The 20,787-nt window shown below is 41.6% G+C and overlaps 1 protein-coding gene and 1 long non-coding RNA gene across 2 annotated transcripts in view; one reads left to right on the top strand and one right to left on the bottom strand.

The window, feature by feature from the left end:
• Window positions 1–1,518: 1,518 nt before the first annotated feature.
• Window positions 1,519–16,802, bottom strand: LOC133363618 (uncharacterized). Its single transcript, XR_009757717.1, has 4 exons — window positions 16,662–16,802; window positions 6,250–6,379; window positions 4,750–4,816; window positions 1,519–3,281 (listed from the first exon to the last, which is right to left on the bottom strand). It is a non-coding gene; the product is annotated as an uncharacterized LOC133363618 (long non-coding RNA).
• Window positions 16,532–20,787, top strand: part of DAPP1 (dual adaptor of phosphotyrosine and 3-phosphoinositides 1) — a 38,393-nt gene continuing 34,137 nt past the window's right edge. Inside the window, exon 1 of the mRNA XM_061582876.1 lies at window positions 16,532–16,905. Within this exon, the coding sequence (XP_061438860.1) occupies window positions 16,802–16,905 (104 nt within the window). The 5' untranslated portion in view covers window positions 16,532–16,801. The remainder of the gene's footprint in view (window positions 16,906–20,787) is intronic.

Genomic DNA, 20,787 nt, shown 5'->3' with positions numbered 1-20,787 from the left:
CATTCACCAAACTACAAAAGCATGAGGCAAAAGAGCAGCTAGAAAACAAGCCAAACACTGGGGACACAAACCATAGTTGGTTTGATAATCTGTGGGACAACTCATTGTTAACTCATGGTTTGTTAAACAAACCATGGCTTTGCATTATGTGCAAACCAGGGCAATATCACCCAGTGAGCTTCATGGCCAATTAGGGATTTTAAGTAAGGTTTTCCAGTTCCTAGCCCAGCCTTTCCCAACTAGTGGGTCACCAGATGTTGTTGGACCACAATTCCCATGTTTCCTGACCATTGGCAATGCTGGTTGAGGCTGATGGGAGTTGTGGTCCAACAACATCTGGTGGCCTACTAGTTGGGAAAGGCTGTCCTAGCCCAATAACCTAAACTAGGAATAGCTCTCCAGCATGTGTTGGACTTCAGTTTCCATCATCCCTCACCATTAGACATGGTGGATGGATCTGGGAGGAGTTGCAATCAAACAACAGGTGAAGGGCACCATGTTGGCTACCTCGGCACTAACCATACTGATTTCTGATGTTTTATTTGAGTTGGAGTTTCCAGCAATTGAACGTGAGTTCTTTTATAGGGAAAACATATGATCTACCACTGAGCTATGGCCACTAATATGACCTGGATTTGCATTCTTGCTCCCTAGCCCTGCCACAGATTATATGACGCACAAAGTAAATGTGACTGATTCAAGACAAAATCCAAGAAACATCTAGGATGACAGTCAGTTCTTACATTGCCATTACAATGGGGAAGTAGCTTCTGCTTGGCCCTGTCTCAGGCTGCATCAAGGATGTCTATATCTAGTAACCTTGTGGGAATACTAAGGCACAAAGCAGACTATGTGGTTACTTCCCTTGCCAAAGTCTGTCCATCCTTGGCCTTCCAACGTGCACTGACTTTTGCAGTCACCATTCATTGACAAATGAAGCAGAAGTTGTTTGTTGAAAAGTTTCAAATGCTTGGGAGGACTCAACAGCTATTTGTTGGACAAAGTACAAATTCTAGGTAGGCTATAATAGTTTTTTTAAAGAAGGGGGAAACTGTGAAAGGAAAGGGTGAGGCTTCAAAACCACACCCACTGTATATTTCTCTTGTTATATGACTGAGATCCTTGAGGACTGGACCCCTTCATACTTGCCAGTGCTATAGAACTTCTGATATATGATGATTCATAAGGATCAGGCCAGTGGCCCATCTAGTCCAGCTTCCTGTTCTCACAGTGGTCCACCCAAGTTGGTGGCCATCACTGCACATTGCAGCAAAAACAAAGCTATTTGCAGTCTCCACCATCTTTACTCTCGGCTCTTTCCTCCCATCCAGTGTTTCAGATATTTCCCTTTGCAGCTCCTGCCTGCCATCCACTATTTTCCCATTTTGTCCTTTGAAGTGGGTCCTCTGCCTAAAGCCATTTACACCCCACCTGCCCTCAGTCACTGATTCAGTCTGAAAAAGTCTGCATAGAACTGTGCACAAACATTATTTCACAAAATAAGCGAGTGTCCATAAGTTTCATTGTATAGCCTTTTAATTTGTGAACTGTGATGGAATGCGAAAGGGGACACAAAGAAAATACGATCCGTTAATGGAACCGTTACCTGGAGCTCTCCTAAGATTCACAAGCACTAGCAGAACAATATCAAACATGTGGACATGGGTCGCTTTGTAAATTTATCACAGGGTGATACACGCATTAAATAATCTGCTGGTAAAGTCACCTCATAAAGGTACTAGCAAGATATCTGTCAACATGGCCTGTGTTTGTAGGGTTTTTGTACTACAAGGACCTGTGTGTGTCAGACTCTGTGGGGCTTGAGCAAGGATGGGGAGAAATTCAATCAGGTCTCCTTTAAAGGGGAATCTATGTAATTCACACTTCCCAAAACAATATGCAAACTGAAATACAGCCATCCTTTGAAATGTGCACTTCTCTGAATTTTGCAGTGCAGTTTTCCAGCCGAGGAATGTCCACATAAATGCATGTACTGGGATACAAACGGAAATATTGTTGAAATAACATACAAAAATGCATTACAGGAGGGAAAATTGCTTTGCAAAAATGATCATACTAGGCAAAATTGCATCTAAACATATGTACACTAGGAGAAAATGCTGATGAATTTTTGTGAGGGCTTTTTTAAAATTCCAGACTGATGTGGGAATGTGGAGAACTGAACGAGACTGGAAAAATGAAAAACGGAGAGAAATCAAAACAGACAGATTCGCTCATCTTTACGTTTGAACTAGGAGCCTGGTGGGAACAGGCCCTAGACACCTTGGATGCAGGTAAGGGGAAGGAACTACATACAGGCCTTTTCAGACGGGAGCTTTTCACAGTAGCCCATGATCCTCCTGGACTGGGAAGTTAGGTAACTCTCAGCCATGAAGCTTGCTGGGTGACCTTGGGCCCATGACAGTCTCTCAGCCTAACCTACCTCACAGGGTTGTTGTGAGGACAAAAGGGAGAGGGAGGAGAACCACTGAAGCCTTTGTCAGATCCTTGGAAGAAAGGTGGGATATAAATGCAATGAGAAAGAAAGAAAGAAAGAAAGAAAGAAAGAAAGAAAGAAAGAAAGAAAGAAAGAAAGAAAGAAAGAAAGAAAGAAAGGATTACTCTGTAGGTCTGAGTAAACCATTGTTTGTGGTGGAGACTACTCGGTCCTTCACATTTTCAGCCCATCAGTTTCCACCCTGCAACAGCCTGACTTCAGCTCCCCTACTTCTGAGGTACCTGCCCTCCATCAGCCTAAGGGCCTGACACTATGCTCATCTGCACACAGAAGTGCATTGCACAACCCTGCAGCAGGGGCATGGTGAAGAAGGGCAGGGACACCCAGTTGCAGTGGCAGAAAGGGACTTTTGCCATTGTCCCTGAACCCCTGCTTTACTTTTATTTTGAACAGTGGGTGTTACACTGAGAGGAGAGAGTAAAAGGGTGTACTTGGAAACATCTCTGGGACTGAAACTAACTGTTATCCATCCCTGGTGGCGACCCAAGCCATCGAATCAAGCCTGTTCCTATCTGCAGAGTGAGGAGCTGGCGGCAGACAGACAGAAAGATAGTGACTGCTAGATGTGCAGAAAAATGGGAGGTCCAATCACAACAGTCACTGTCCACTTTGAGGGGGAAAGCACAAAGGTCAGAGCAGCTTATTTAGCCGCCTGGACTCTCTCCAGGCCAGGGCCCCTTCCCAGCCACGACCCCTTTTGATCCTTGAGTGGCTTTGCCTGGCTGGAATGCGTCTTTGAACTCTGATGATGCCTCTTGCTTGCCTGGATTGGGGACAGAGAAGGGTGGGTGAATGGATAGAAACTGAACAAAAGAAAAAATCACATTCATTGATCTACCCACTTTTGTCTCTGGCCCAGCCTACCACCGGCATGCACCCCCCAGGAGGTTGTTCAGAAGGGAATGCAGCCCTTGGGCTGAAAAAGGTTTCCCACCCCTGGTCAAGGACAAAGAGTTATCACAAGCACAAATGGGACTAGAGGACAATGGGATGTAGCCCTGTTGAATCACACATTAACTAGCCATTTGTTTCTACTCTTAAAGTAATTTTTGCTTCTAGACTATGTGGTCACCCGGCTGTCTTTTAAAATAATGCTAAAGAATTACAAACAAAGAGGTAAGTAAATTCTCTGATTTACTTGTGATCACAAGATATCCTGAGCACTGGTGAGATGTGCCTATTGTCAGCAGTGAACACTTTAACGAAGAAAGGTCATTGCACTCCAAACTGGGCAACACAATTTGGTTGTGTGACTAATTCTCTGGATCAGAGAGATTTACTTTTAGTGTGCTGAGATCTTTCAGTCTGTATGTCAAGACTTTTCATATTTCAAAATGTTTTTAAGAAACATAGTACTGATTGTGAGAATGCTCCAGTTTCTTTAATCTAGGACAAAAAAATATGTTATCATGGGGATACTCCCATGTATAGGATATGGATGAGGAGTGGGGTGTCCTAGTCTGTTGCAAATGCAATGCACTGGCTCCCTGTAAAGCATGTACCCCTTCTTCCCTTTCAAAGTGATTTCTCCTTCCCTTTCCTCTTGACAGTGATTTTGCGTTACATATTCACTGGTACAAACTATGGTTAATGCAATCCATGGTTTCAACCAGGGACTGAAACCACACCTTGAGATTAGTTTACAAGCCATAGATTCGGGGCAATTTGGTTAACCATTGTTGGTGCTCTTGTACATATAATACAAAGCCATGGTTAGTGTTGGGAAGAAAAGCAGGGATAATTTTAAAGAGCAGAGAGAAGTTTGCACAAGCCTACACAGCCTCCCCACACCTCTAGTAAAGAGCAACCTGTTGGCATTGGGTCATTATAAACAGTAAATTAGTCCATATTATGATATTGAGAATGTTTCCTTAATTGTAGCGTGGAACTTCTAGTGATCACAACTAGAGATTCAGAAGGTGGCATTTGTCCTGAATAAATTCATCTGGATCCAAATTGTGCATTATCTTATGAATGCTTTTTTAAACTCTCCTACAAAGCCCATTATGTGGTACAGAAAGAAATACTTCTGCCTCCTTCTCCTCTTCCAGAGGGGAAAAGAAAATGGATAAGAAGTGCCAAGTAATAGACAAGCACGAATAGTGGCTTTTAATACTGCCATATGGATGTTCCAGGTAAGACTATGCCTCTCCAGAGGATCTCTATTTATAACCGGCCTGCTGATAGGCTGTTGGGACCAGGCGTTAATGTGACAAAGTATTGGTTTTTACCATGACCCAGATGCTTCAGCCCAAAATGGAAGACAGGAGAGCTGAGATTCATCATTCATATCAACCACTGGTGAGGGGGAGAAAGAGAACAGAGAGAGATGGGTGAGTCAGAACATACAGCATGCAGTGCATTGGACACTGCTCAACAGGACTTAAAAGCCTCTTAACTCTTTTGAATGCCTGTATGGAATGAGGGCCCTTTTCTTCTTAGAAGTCTTTCATGCAGTGAGCAGGGGTGGCATTTGGGACTTTAAATAACCAGCCAAGCTGTAATCAGCTTGGAAATGCCACTGGCATCTCAAATTCCCATTTTTTAATCTTTGCGGTTTCTGGTTACATAGACATTAAGAGCATATGGGTAAACCAGCATCCATGTCACCAGAAAGCAAGCAGGTAGAAAACATGTGGCACTGAAAAACTACCAGCACCTGGAAGCATACATACCATACATTTAGTGCACCCATTAAAAAAAATCATGACAGTGTAAAATACAATGATTAAAACATAATAAACACCATAAAATACAGAACAAATGACCCAACATTGAATCAAATTAATTTTCTAAAAACACCTGGTGAAAGAACTGTTTTCAGCAGGTGACAAAATATCAGAATTGTAGGTGCCTGTCTGATTTCAATAGGAACAGTGTTCCAAAGTACTGGTGCCTCTATGCTGAAAGCTTTACTTTGCACAGAAACTAAATGTATATTCTCATAATTCTGTAATAAATGTATTTGCTGCCTACATATTCTGCAAAGTCTGCATATCTTTCCTTAAAGTTGCATGTCAAGATTATCACATATTCCCAGGTTTCAAATTGCAGAATTTGGTTTTGTCCCCAGGAAAATGCTATTCTTCCTGCAGATTGCTGAAATGGCACATTCACTTATACTGTATTGTGATTGCTGTATAGACTGCGATACTGCAAGTGTAAAACGACCTCTTAGATACTGTTTACGAATTATGTGGTGAGTTAACAAGTAACAGAACTCTCACCCTTCAGTGCTCAAAAAACGTTATTACCCTTTTAAAAAATATTTATTCTATTCTATTCCATTTATAAATGGATTCACATAGACGTGATTTACAACATACAATATATACACAATAAAAATCCATACAAAAACCTCAAATGTACCTTATTCTCAAAAATCACCCAACAACATAAAAATAACCACTCCACACCCATAAGGATGAACACCAAAAATAAACAACCAAAAGCTAGACCATTAGCACTGTCCAATTGCCCAGGAACATTAAATAGCCTTCACCTAGTGCCAGAAAGATGGCAAAGTTAGTGCTAGGTGATCCCCTCTAGGGAGGACATTTCACAATAGGGGGCCACCACCAAAAAGACCTGTTCTCTTGTTGCAACCCTTTCAAAGAATTTTAATTCTCTGGAAGCTACGTCCTCCTGGACAGTACAACTTCAGTGTACAAAAAATTACTCAGTCTTTTTTTTTTTTTTTAAAGTAGCAAATGTCAGCAAAGCTGTCTCACCTCCACACTGCTGTGGCATTTTGTAAGCCTTTTCTTTATATTTCTATTTTATTTTTAATGAGTGTCACATAAAATGTGACAAGATGTATGCAGCCTCCATTTTATTACTTCTACCGGTTTCCATCTTCACCTGTTGGATGCAGACATAAAAGTAGGAGTAAACTACTTAGACTTTTTTTGTTGATTAACAGGTATATAAAACTTGTTAAAAAACTAAAATTAAGACTGCCCTCTAGGGTCCAACCAGTATCCATCTAGTCCATCAGCAGTGCTTCACATTCATTATCTAACTGTCATCCTTATTAAAACAATCCTTTAAGGATTGTTCTGAACACAGAAGTTAAGAACAGGAGAGAGAGCCCCGCTAGGCCCAACTAGTCCAGAATTTTGTTCCCACTGTGATAACAGGATGCAGACCCAGATGGCCTTTTGGTCTGATCCAGCAGGGCTCTTCTCAGCCAGTAGGCCTGCTTGTTGCATGGCAGCTGTTATATTAATGTCCTGGGATGGAGAGGAACCGTTTCTCAATTCCTTCCCTCTTGACTGCGTCCTATTTACTCAACTTCTCATGCAACTTCCATTTCCCCATTAGGGTAGAGCCATAACCACAGCCCTAAGCAAAGAGCACGATTTCCCTACAGCCAGGCTGCCTCTGCTAATCAGGCAAGGCAGAAAGGGAGAGCAGACAACAATACAGTCTAGAATGTAAAAGCAGGGTGGGTGGCAATCCCATTCTGCTAAGAATTGTACGACGTAGATTTCAGCATTCCTTTAGGTGCTGCACTTTATTGCTTTTCTAAAATCTTCTACAACCTTCCCACCCTCTCAAAAGAACCACCACCAACAACAACCCTGAATTTTAGGGATAATTTACATATCCGGATAATAAACCAGGGGGCAGTTCCTGTGATCAATCCACTTCAGGCTGGTGGGGAGAGGGAGATGCATATTTGATTTTTTGCCCTATGCAAAATCACTGCTGCAATGGTGAACCTTAGGCAGATTCTAAGGGCCAAATGAGATGTTATATTAAATGCATCTTAAGCAGTTGTGTCAGTTGTTGGGGGGGATTTTTTAAAATATAAAAATAGGTGTGAGGTGATTTTCATGGGGATTGCAGCATGTTCTGATGAAAATCTGCTGCGGTTCTGATGAAACCCCCCACCCCAGCCACTGACCTGACTGTAATTAGCCACTCTTGTTGCCAGTAAGAGCTTTCCTTCCAGAGTAACTGAAGCTATGCTGGGGAGTGGATTTCCATCAGGACCATGGCGGGGGAAGAAGGGATTCACTTCCCCACCCCCATACACTGTGGTCTCCATGGAAACCACACACACCCAACCTCACACCTGTTGCTGTTATTTTTAAAAAACCAACTTGATTGCTAAAGAAGCGTTTGCTGTCACATCTTATTTGGTCCTAAGAGCGTTGCTGGGTGGAAATCAGAAGCTACAAGTTCCTGGGACCAGAGCCAGAGGAAAAAGCTGGCAGGAGGCAGGCCTCTATGACAGCTAGGCCTGCCAACCAATAAAACCCAGTCAAGGCCGACTGTTCTCCACTGGAAACCCACATGTTCAACCTCCGCTGTCAAAGATAGTATGTCTTTGAATACCAGTCGCTGGGAATTGGAAGTGGGGTGACTGCTGTTGCACTTGGGTTCTGCTTAAGGGCTTCCTATAAGCGTCTGGTTGGCCACTGTGCAAACAGGATACTGGACTAGACGGGCCTTTGGGCTGATCCAGTAGAGTTGTTCTTTTATAGCCTTCCCCAGACATGGAACCAATAGGGTATTTGACCTGTGGCCCTCCAGATGTTGTTGGACCACAATTCCCATCATCCCTAACCACTGGCCATGCTGGGTCAGGCTGATGGGAGTTGGAGTCCAATAGCATCTGGAGGGCTACAGGTTCCCCATCCCTCCTCTAGGGCCTGAGAGACCATCTAGGGCCAAGGCACTTCGTGAGGTGTGCCCTCCCCTCTGCAACAAGGTGGCAATTATGCCCCTAACAGTTCCTTGTTCTACTTCTAGGTCCAGCAACTCCCAGCACTCTCTGTGGACAATTAGCTTGTCAAGGGAGAGGATTCTATTCTAATCATCTTCCTGAAGTAGTTTTCTAAACACTGGGCTTTTGTTAAAAAAAGAAATATGGAGGTATTCAGACATGTGGCTCCCCCACCTGCAGTCTGAAATGGCAATGGTCCAGGAGCTCTGCATTCCATGGATGCAAAAATCAGCTGCAAGAGGCATTTGCCTTTGCCTTTCCTAGAAAAGGCTCTGCATTGACTGGATGAGAGGTGAAAGAACATGTAATTCGAAAATAAAATCCTTTGACTTTCCCTGTAGTCTATGCTTCTGAAACAATAATTTACTCTGATAAAAAGTTCATATATTTTTGCAGCTCTTCTCTATGCTCAGTGGCAGAGTGCATGTTTTGCATGCAGAAAGTCCCAGGTTCAATCCCTGTCATCTTCAGGTAGGCCGGGAAAAAACCCTGTTTGAAACCTTGGAGAGCTGCTGCTGCCAATCACCCTGGGCCCATCCAGATGATTGAGCATCTGTCCTGATTTGCTTGCACAAAGCTCATTTGAAATGGTTAGATTGTATCTGGTCTTTAGTGAACATTTGTTCTGATTTGCTTGTGGGGTGTTTACAAGTCTTCCCATTCATTCAATATTCATTCACCCCACATTTTTCAACGCATAGCCCATCACTTTCCAAACCACAAAAAGTCTGGATCTTTTAAAAAGTGGATTTGTTGCACTCGGACAGAAATGAATAACCCGTTGAGGTCTCCAGATATTGTTGGACTTCAGCTCCCATCAGCTCCAACCAGCATGATCAATGCTCAGGAATGATGGTAGCCAGAGTCCAACAACGTCTGGAGGGCCACAGGTTCCCCACCCCTGCACTAGGGTGACAGAGCACTTTCATCCACTTTAAATGCACAAACATTCCGGTATGTGATTGAATCATTCCTGCAAAATGCTGACAGTCTGGAGATGTCTCTAGATGGACCAGTATGGCAGCTTCCTACATTCCCCACCACATCAGGGATAGATAACATGGTGCCCTCCAGATGTTTTAGACTACAACTCCCATTAGCCCCAGCCAGTATGGCAAATAGGGATTATGGGAATTGTAGTCCACTATAACTAGAGGGTACCATGTTAGCTAGCCCTGATCTGGAATTGGGGCAGAATACAGCATATAAACAATATTGCAAGAATCTATGGCAGATGTACAGATTATCTTTGCTAGTGAACCCAGTATGTGATGATATATATATACATGAAGTTATTGCAGAAAAAGAGAGGATATGCAATCAGATCAAATATGAATTCATTTGTCATTTTTAAAAACTAAAACTTTTTAAAGTGACTTATGAACATGGGATTATTTTTATTATTATTATAACTGTTTTTCAAAATTACATATTTTATAACCCTTAAAATGAAATAAAATCTCTGTTCAGAACACTTGAGGAAACAATTGCAATCCTTGAATACAAATATTGTAATTCTCATACTAACTTTATTTTATTGTCTGTCAGTTCATTATCTCATAATACCATTAAGCTTTGTATAATAAACCAGTGTATTAGTTTCAGTTATAAGTTTGGGTTTGTGGTTTTGAGTCACAAAATTTATTTTCCTCCCTTTTCCATTGGATTGCTATTGAGCAAAATGAATCAGGATTGAGGATCTGATGAGGGCTGATGCATACAGCAGAATTTGGCATGGTGTGCATGGGCCCTGATTAACTGTAGTTTACTGCTAAGAGAGCAACAGTTCCCAGGATTCTTTGAGGGAAGCCATGTGCTTTAAATATATGGTGTGGATATGACTTTAGAGTCATGATGGAGGGTTGTCTGTCAGGGATGCTTTAGTTGCATCCTGCATTGGAGATCATGCATTCAGCACGGGTTGGACTGGATGACCTCCAAGATCCTTGCCAGCTCTATGATTGTATAATGTGGATATCACTGCTTTCTAGTGGCACTGGTTGTTATGATGGAAGCAGCTGGCAGCCTCACTTTTCTCTTTCCAAGGAATAGGGTTGCCATATTCCAGTTCCACAAATCCGGGCAGGTTAATTTGCATATTATTTGCATATTATTTGCATATTATGCAAATATTTGCATATTAATATTTGGATTGTCCAGTTGTTTTGTTTTTGTGCCTAGAAATTACCACCAAAAACTGGGGAAAGATGTGAGAAATCTTTTTTTTTTAAGCAACGTTTTCAGCCTTAAATGCCTAGACTCTAGTTTCCAACACTATGGAGTATTTATTGATTGATTAAGAGAATTTATATCCTGCCCTTTTGCTGTTAAAAACAGAGCTCAGCACAGCTTACAAATATAATAAAAACAATAAAAATACACAATCAATATAAAAACATAATAAAAACACAAAATAGCAACAAACATAAAGTAAGTCAGGGCAGCAGCACGGTTAACCATAACATATACAATATATTTCAGAGATGTGGTGGGTGGAGAAAAACAAGCCAAAATGTTAGGAAAAGGAGTCTTTCACACCACATGCTCAGTTCTAAATACTGTTGCAGCAAGTTTTACAAGTTCTTCCAGTATTCCACTGGTGCAGGCACTCAGACATTCAAAGTATCTGTATGTTTCTTAGGTTTTATAAAAGCAGAGCTTTGCTTAACTCAAAATTTGTCAACCACATCTACACAGGTTCCACCTCCATACTCAAAATGAAACTGGGCCTGGAAGTGTGCAACAACCCCACACATACCTTGCTAATTAGATTACCAATGCCAGGATGTCTGTCTTATCGACTACTCTCCTGCTCCCCGGGCATCATGAAAGACCCAGTCCTGGGCTTAGAAAGAAAATAAATATCTGGTCCTCTTCAAAGTATTGATAAGCCTCTTGTTTTAATTGAAATAATAATTATAAATTCTTGCTCTTATCACTAATGGGAGTTAATTATCTTGCATATGCTGCTGTTGCTTCTATGGCTGTAACGGAGTGAGGTTAAAGATAAGTGAAATGCAAATAGGAAAAAAAAACACAGAAGGCAGTAACACTTTCCTAAATGTAATACCATACCAACCACAACAAGATTCCTATGAGTAAGGCAAAAAACTAAGCATCTCACAACCAGTCAGGATTCCTAACCAAAAACCAAAAATATGATAAATGAAGAAATATGTATATAAGCATGACTATCAAATATATTTATTATTTACACAAACTGTAAAGATATTTATAGTGCAATCCTAAGTTTATTTATTCAGAAGCAAGTCCCAGCGTATTCAGTGGGGCTTACTCAAATAGGGACAGAACTGCAACCTCAAGTGATAAGCAACTTCATTCACACAACCCAAAATTCCGAATCATGCCACTTTACGCTGTTTTGCAACTGTTTATACTTGTTTTATGGTCATTGGATTTTAAATGGCTTTATTTCTTGTTGTGAGCTGCTTTGGTTTCCAACCCTACCTCACAGGGGTGTTGGAAAGACTCCACACACGCACACACACTACAGATGTATAAATACATACAGCCCATATAATAGTTTATTGTCAAACCAGTTGGTCATTGCAGAAAAATCAGTATTAGTTTTTAAAAAATCAGTATTACTTTCCTACAGAATAAAAACTGTAATACCTAAGTAAGCCCTGCCTACTTGCTTTAAAATTGGACTGGAGACAGAAAGAGTTAGAACACAAAGATAATTCTTTTTTACATTCACTCCAAAGTCCCATTGATTTTCAGCACATTCATAACATGTCTACTCAAAGTAAGTTCTATTAAATTAAATGGGATTTACTTTGGGCATATGGGATTAGCATTGCTTTTACAAAAAGCAAGTATTGGGAAGGTTTTCAAAACACTGCCCAAGCTCTGACTCCTGCACACAAGAGGAAAAAAACCTGAAATGTATATACTTACCAAATTTATGAGATTTTCAGATAAACGGGGTGTGTGTGTGAAACCACCATTTTGTTTTCTAGACGCTGCCTGAGGTCAATGAAACTGAAACACAATCCCTGATTGGCTGCAATGCTGAACGGGCGGGGTTAAAGCTACAAAGTGCTATAGTACTGTTTAAAGAAAGATTTAACAGTCGAGGGGGGTGGCTGACGTTTTTATGTATATCTCGAGAACCGGACCACCTAGAAACTTAATTTTTTTTTAAATTAAAGCTGAGAATCCGGGCCACGTAAGGGGCTAGCCGGGCGCCGGGTGGCATGCATAGAATCCAGGTAAAACCCGGCTATCCGGGCAATATGGCAACCCTACCAAGGAATAACCTTCCAGATAAACTGTGCCTTTGGGATGGAAGCCAACAAATCTCCTGCTGCTATAAAGCTGTGTGTGAGTACAGACTGAATTTTGTTTGGTATTTGAAGTATGAATATACTTAAATGATCAAGCCTTAAGTTAGGCCTGTGGGCTTTCATCCTTGAGCAATGCTACTTATCAAAGATGACAGTTTATCAAATTTTCAGAGGTTTAGCTATATAAGTCTATCGCAGCAAAAACAACAGAATCTTGTATCACATTAAACACTACACATTTATTGTTTATGAACTTTTTGTGGCTTATCAGAATGCGATCAGTTCTGGTTTCTCTGTGCTGTGCAACTTCACCTTTCTAGTGGGCAAATATTTATCTGATGGAGTTGCTGTATATTATTTGGTGATATGACAATTAGAATTCAAGATTAAAAGCTCACAAATTATGGTGTTAATAGGGGATTTGCCCCTGTGTGCTTTGTACACCAACCCCACCCCTATGCACTCCCAAACCACCTATACCACCCCCACCCCAGGTGCTCCTAATCCACTATCACCACCACCACCTGGCTCTCCCAAACCACTCCCTTCACTCTCAACCTCCCCAAACACTTCCATCACCAACTCCTCCACAAACCCCCCCAGTGCCTCCAGGCATTAGTGTACATAGGCTGTCATGGGCCTGCTCATGCTCCTCAACCACTTGCCTTGCCTGTTCCACCGCCACCCCTGGACAAACTCCATTGCCACACAGCACACCAAGGCCTCCCACTGGCCTCCAACCCAGGCTGCTGCTGCCACCACATAGGTCTCACCCCATCTAGGCTACTCGTCTGCCCACTTGCCAAGGCTGCCACCACCGTGTTGCCTGCTTGCAGAAGTGTTGATGCTGCAATTCACAGGACCTCCTTTCTGGGTTGCTGTGAAATGCACAGCATGATGATTACATTGTTACTATATGTATAGACAGAATGTGTTGTCTCCAAGACTGTGGCTTTATACCTGTAAGATGGGGTTCTGATGAAAAAGAGACAGCTAAACTGGTCAAATCAACCTTTTTGTTATTGCCTCTAAGCCAAGTCTCTGTTAAGTATCTCATTGCATGACTAAAGAGTATAGGTGACTGGTGACTGGAGGTGCTTCCAGAAGGTAGGCTAAAGGGGGCAGGCTTTCTCCTCCTCCCCCGGCTAAAAATTATGTCATCACTGAGTATTAGAGAACAATAGGCTAGGGAACAATCTAGTCTTGAACTGGCTGGGGAGAGACCTCCAGGTTTGACTTGCTCTCTGTGCTGAATCCAAAGCTATAGCTTTGGAGAGTCCCCTAGAAACCTAATGGGGGGAGCAATATATGTGGGCCAGTTAATGCTATGAGCAATTCCACTTAATGCTCAGACTGTATTTTATGTGTAAATAAAACTGCATATCAAAAAGACGGGGTAAAGCTGGCAGACTTCACTAAAACTGTCTTTGATGTGTTCATTTTGGTCCTCTGTGTTTGTCCCTTTTAAGAGGTTCGCAGAGAGGAATCTGCCATCACAGGCAGAATTAAATCATATAAAATAAGCAGAAACAAAAACTGTGTAAAACACTCAGAAGGTATCTGCTTCAAAAACTCTAGAAATCCAAGGAGGGATGGGTTTATTTTAAACTGCAGACACCTTGCTAATTGGGGGGGGGAGTTATGTCTGACTCAGTATAAGGCAATTTTGAGAGGTCTGGTTATCTTCAGAGTGTCAGTATTTTGCGAGAGGGATTCAAGCACATACCTGAAATTTAGGTCTGTGCATTTAACAAAGATTAAAGTGCACTGTCGCCCTAGTGCCACAAATCCTTTTTTTTAAAAAAAGACTTTTTGCAGTTAGGAAAGTGATGGAGAAATGCACTGAAAACTGTGGGATGAATCAATTGTTAATGGGAAGACATATAAACGCCACACAAGCAAATCAGGATGAATGTTCATTGCTGAAGAATACATACTCAAATCTAAATGAATGCTGAATAAAAACTGGACACAGTCTAACCTCTGCGTAAGCTTCGGGCGCTTCCAGAATGTTGATATTTTTGGGTGGGATTCAGTCACATACTGGCAAATGCAGGTTGCGCAATTACAGTTGACTTGGAGCTCTTTTGTACACACACCCTTTGCCAAAAGACTGGACTTTTTGTGATTTGGAAACTGACAAGAAAACCTACTGGAAAGTGTGAGATAACACTTGTTTGATGCAACATTGTCTAATCAACCCACAAACAAACTGAAATGAATGATCAGTAAATAGCTGGTATCATCTAACATCCCTGCAAGCAAGTCAGGTTGAATGTTCAATAAACATGTTGACTGGAAGTGATTTGTGTACAATCACATCTGGAGCAGTGCTTAATAAAGAAGTTTTCTGGAGGAGTGCTGTGTGGTGTATTGACTATAAGAAGAGTGGTATCCCCTCCCCCCATGAGCCAAAGGTCCTAGGCAGGAAATCGGAGGTAAGCCAGAGCTACAGGTCACCCGAGGATAAAAACTGAGATCAAAACCAGAAGAGAAAGCCAAGGCAGGAGATGAAGTGTGGAGTAGCAGAGCAAAAGAGAGTGTGTGCTTATATAACACTGTGGCATTGAGTGGTTTAAAAAGCAGCAATCCAGGTCAGCCTCTCTAATAGAAGACTTTGCTTCTGAGACCTATATTCACAGAGAGAAACCTTATAACTAGTTCCCCATTCCTTTAAAGAAAACTAAAGTGCTAAACTAGAAATGGAAGATGAAGGTACTTCAAGGAACTCTAATGGCAGCTTGAGTGGGAGGCTTGTGCCACGTTTGCAAGAGTCATTCTTTTCACTGTGCCACTTTAGTTTGCTGTTTAAATTGACAGGGATCAGCACTGTCCTCATGTGGTGTGCTGCAGGTGCCAGACATGCTGAATCAGCAGGTCTGCCATACTCCAATATATCTCGATCTAGAAGCATTCAGACTGGTTATTTTGGTCTTGCAGAACAAAACAAAACATGGAGCCTCATAAAACCTCATAAAAGCCGCTACTTCACTTGAGTTAACACATTTGCATCCCATTGTTTTTCCAAGGTTTCATACAGGCATACATAGGCTTATCTCTTTTTATCCTGCCAATGACCCTGCAAGATAGATTAGACAGGAAGATTATGATTTACTTTAAGCAAGCCAATGAACTTCATGGCTATGCAGGGATTTAAACCTAGCTTTTCCCTGTATCCAAGCATAACACTTTAAACCAGGGATAATGCTCTCAATCAGGGATAGTGGTGTCCTCCAGATGTTCTTAGACTATAACTTCCATCAGTCCCAGCAAGCACGGCCAATCAGGGAGGATGGGAGCTGTAGTCCAACAACATCTGGGGGGCACCTCTTTGGCAACCCTGACTCCAGACAACAGCACTCAAGAAAACCTTTGTTGTTGTTGTTGTTGTTTTGTGCCTTCAAGTCGATCACAACTTACGGCGACCCTGTGAATCAGCAACCTCCAATAGCATCTGTCGTGAACCACCCTGTTTAGATCTAAAAGCTGCTTTGTCCCCAGTCTGAAGTCAAAGTCACACAACCCTGGAAACAGTGGTATTATTATTATTATTATTAGTAGTAGTAGTAGTAGTAGTAGTAGTAGTAGTAGTAGTAGTAGTAGTGAGAACACAGAGTGAGACTGGGGGCATATTGATAGCGTCATGCAATCATTTCATTGTGTGCCCATATTCTGATTTTTTTAAAAACAAAAACTGAATCCAGGCTGACATTTTACCTTCCAGGGGTTTTCATTGGCTTTTCTGTAGCAAAACCATAAATGCAGGGAAGCACACATGGTTATTCACAAGTAAGTACAAAGCCATAAACGGTCTCTTTCACACATGCATGTGCACCCATTGATAGACAAATACTTGCTCAGGCAATGCTAGCTCCGTACATACATTCCGTGCATTGTAATGCATGACAGCAGGAGAAGTGGAACAGCCCAGGCTGCATTCCCCAGGCAGCCTCCCCTTCTCTCTGCCTGAACAGGAGAGGCAAGGGAGGGCACTTTGGTGCAGGCAGTGAGGGACTCGTTTTCACTTCCTCATTCACTCTGAATAGCAGCAGAAGCAGCAGCAACAGCAGAAGCAGCAGCAACAGCAGAAGCAGCTTACTTGTGTAGTAGAGTTTTCTTGCTGTCCACAGAGGAGAGACAGAAGCTGAAGGAAAAGAATGCCATCTTGTTTCCTGTCTCCCACCTCTTTCTTTCTGTGGCCAATGGTATCCTGAAGAGGAGTAGCAACAGGTGCTGTTGATGGGCAGAGCCAAGATGGAAGAAGGAAGGCGGATGAGCTACTGGCAAGATCAAGACCACCACTTGGGGCATAGTGATGTAGAAGAGGAGCTTCAGAGCCTAGGGTGAGAACTCAGAAGCCATACATAATTTCAGTAGACAGAGGGGCCCTTAATTCCCAGGGGATCTCTGAGAAGTTTGAGACAGCTGGCTGATATTATCCAGCTGAAGTTAGCATAATGCTAGAAGTTCTTTTCCTGATGATTCCTCTACTGTTTTAATTCTTTAGTGCTAGCACTAGGTAATATCATGCAATAGACTAGGGGGACAGGAACAGTTGGATTGCAGATGGAGATTGCCACTTATTTTCTTATGTAAGTAAACAGGACAGATGTGTTTCTGAGCTAGAAGCTGGGACTCCAAGCCTTGAACTTAAGAATGCAAAGGAAAAAATGTTTTATCAAAGGTCAAGGAATTGCTGCAGTGGAGAAACAGCTTTGCTGGTGTTCAGCTAGGGGTACATATTTATTTGAAAAACTTTCAAGACTCCTCGTTTGCTGGAGTGGTACAGGGTATAGTAAGTCTCTAAAGAAGTCCCTCCAATTGTTTTTCTTTAAACAATCAAATAATTGTGTGTTTCCAGTTATCAGCAATATTACAGCATTATCCAGTAGATGTCCATGTCACTTGTGCAGCCACAAAAGTTATGGGATCCCAGACTGCTTTTTCCCAGGGACAAGATATCCAATCAGTCAATTTAACTGAATGTATTCAGCCTACAGACCAATTGTACAAAGCATTCAGAGTAATCATACATACTTCAGCTAATGTGACAAAACATTCTTGGTTATTGCTGGAAGAATACCATTTCTCCACAAAAGATGTGTTAGCTTGTGCTGGTGGGAAAGCCCCTGGATGCCCTGCAACCACTGAGTAACAACCACACAGTGCCCTGCTTTGTAATTGGCTCGATTCAGATGTCACATCTCCCAGTCTCCAAACTATTGCATGTTTCTGATCTCCAGTCCATAGCCTGGGAGCATCCTCTGGCTTTGTGCCCTCCCCTGTCTCATGTGAATTCCTGCCTTCCTTCCATGAACATAGGAAGTTGCTTTACACCATTTCAGGCTATTGGTCCATTAGGGAAGTATTGTTTACTCTGACTGGCAATAGGTCTCCAGGATCTTTCATATCACTGACTACCTGATTTATTTTCTTCTTCTTTTACCCGGAGATGCTAGGGATTGAATCTAGGACCTTCTGCATGAAAGCACATTGTCTACCATCAAGCAATGGTCCATCCCCATGGTTGGCTATAACCATTGTTTTAGATGGTATGAGGTAACTGGGGGCTGCCTAGATCAGTTTGTTTTCAAACCCACCTGAAATTATAGTTTAACTTATGGTTTGGAGGCTATATGCTTTAACCATGGTTAGCTTGGCAGAGACATAACACTAAACTATGGTTTTAGCTAGCTATGGAAAGGAAGAGGATATCTGAACAGAAGAGAGGAGAAAGGGGGAGGAGGGTATGTGTCAGTGTGTGGTATGTTCCTGATCTACCGAATGGTGGTACCTTAGTTACTATGGTTTGGAGATGTGGAAAGCGATGATTGAATTAAACCATTTTTGTGTGGCAATAAGCCACTCTTTCCCCTCAGCTTCTATAGCCTCTGAATGCCTTTGAATACCAATTGCCTGGAGTAGATACATAGGCTCCTAAGGAAATTTGGCACTAAGCAGCTAGAGCTGCAGCAGGCAGTATCCCTAAAGGTACAAATGTGTGTGTCTGTGTGTGTGATCTCTTCTGCTAGTGCCCAGAGCCTTAGGTAGATCACATCTGCCACATAGCCAGCTGGAAAATATGCCACATTACGTCTTGTAAGACTAAAATCTAGTTCCCACTGAGGTGGTGTTTATATGATGTATATATATGTATATATATATATATGTATATATATATATATATATATGGCAGGTGGGCATGGCTGGGCCAACACAGTCTCATGGGCCAAATGGAGAGACAAGGAAGACCTAATTAGGCCCACACATTGAAGGTTCACTTCACCACTTCAGACTACAGGTGGGGCAGGTCATGTGACTGAATGCTCCTCTACACAAGAAAATTCCCTAAAATGTCATAAGCTACCATGTGATTTCCTGTGAAAAGGCCTAGACAAAAGGGATAAACGTCTGTAAATGTTGACTATTTAATGAGCATTCATTTTGATTTGTTTGTGAGGAAGTTAGATGATACTGCATCAAGTGTTAATCCCACACTTTCCAGTGCGTTTCCCTATCATTTATTGCAAAAAGTCTGATCTTTTGCGGAAGCAGGTTTGTGGCACAAGACCTCCAAATCATCAATAATTCTGCAACTTGAATTTGCCACTATATGATTGAACCCCACCTGAAAATATCAGCAGTTTGGAAGCACTCAGAATTTAGAAACCAAGTGAAATATATAATCTCACTGCAACCCTGCTTCAACTAATGGCAATGAGAAGAAATGCCAATCTTGTTCATTTTTCTGGAGGATCAAAGTCAGCAAGGAGATGCTATGGGAATGTGGAGTTGTGAAAACCAGAGGCTTGCTAGAGGTTCGGGTGACCTCAGTGTCTAGGACTGCTTTTTACCAGCTTTTTTTTACCATTCTATGATTCTATGATTCTAAGCTGCAGCTGGTGCAAAATGTGGCAGCGATTAGCTACCTATTAGCTACCTATTACATATTAGCTACCAGGCTAAGTTCAAGGTTCTAGTTTTGGTGTACAAAGCCCTATACAGCTCGGGACCAGGATACCTGAAAGACCATCTTATCCCTTATATGCCCAGTCAATCACTGTGCTCTGCAGGTGAGGGCCTCCTACGGATACCATCTTATCAGGAAGTCCGTTCTCCACAACATAGGAAATGGACCTTTAGTATAGTGGGACCTACCCTTTGGAATTCCCTCCCCTTAAGTATTAGACAGGTACCATCTCTTTTATATTTCTGGCGCCTACTGAAGACCTTCCTCTTTCAAAAAGCCTTTTAAGTAGAGCCCTTATCCCAGTGTGCGTCTGTGTTGGAACTGCTTTTTAATATGTTTTTAAACCTTCTTTTTTAAAAAAAATAAGTTTTTAAAGCTTTTAAAAATGTTTTTAAAGATGTTTTGTTTTAATATGTTTTTAATGGTGGTTTTGTGTTAATATATTTTAAAGTCATTTTTTATGATGTGTTAAAGTGTTTTAGTGCTTTTGTTTGCTGCCCTGAACTACTACTGGGAGAAAGGGCGGGATATAAATCTAATTAATATTAATAGTAATAACAACAACAACAACAATAACCAGAGAGGGAAAACGCTGTATTTAAGTGATACTAGGAATAAAGAGAGAGTTACTATATAATTAGGCATTTGTGAGTTTGGACACTTGTGCCTTTTGCATGAGCTAAGAAAGCATTTTATTTATGATTTATTTATCACATGCTTTTTCCAGCCTCCCATCAAGTAAGGACTGAATATGTTTTTGTGAACAAAGCTTTTAAGGAGACAGCCTGTCATATACACCAGCAAATAATAGCAATGTAATTGAGCAACATTACATTTGCTTGGGTAAACTATAGTTATTATCTTTGCATGCTTGTAAGTTGTAAGTAGCTTTTGAAAAGCAAAACAGAAGCTTCCAACCGTATCTCATAAAAAGGAGTGGAAACCTGCCTTGATACAAAGAGTCTCAGGGCACCTTAATGACTAATGGGCTCCTACTGGGAGGAAGGGTAGGATATAAATCTAATAAATAAATTAAATAAATAAAAGACAGGGGCACTAAGATATCACACACTTTGTGTGTGTGTGTGTTTGTCTCCTTCAGTATGTGTGTACTCTCTTCTGGTATCATCCTAATTGGCACATAGAAACAAACTCACAATCTCTTTCATGAGCTTTTAGAGGCGTTCATGCATTAGTTATAAGGAATTGCAAGATAAGGATTAGGGCTTAATCAATACCAAAGTTTTTTTCTTTC

Source organism: Rhineura floridana, chromosome 9 (assembly GCF_030035675.1).
Source record: "Rhineura floridana isolate rRhiFlo1 chromosome 9, rRhiFlo1.hap2, whole genome shotgun sequence".
NCBI lineage: Eukaryota > Metazoa > Chordata > Lepidosauria > Squamata > Rhineuridae > Rhineura > Rhineura floridana.
Note: the sequence above shows the minus strand (reverse complement) of the source record. Positions and strands in the feature narration are given on the sequence as shown.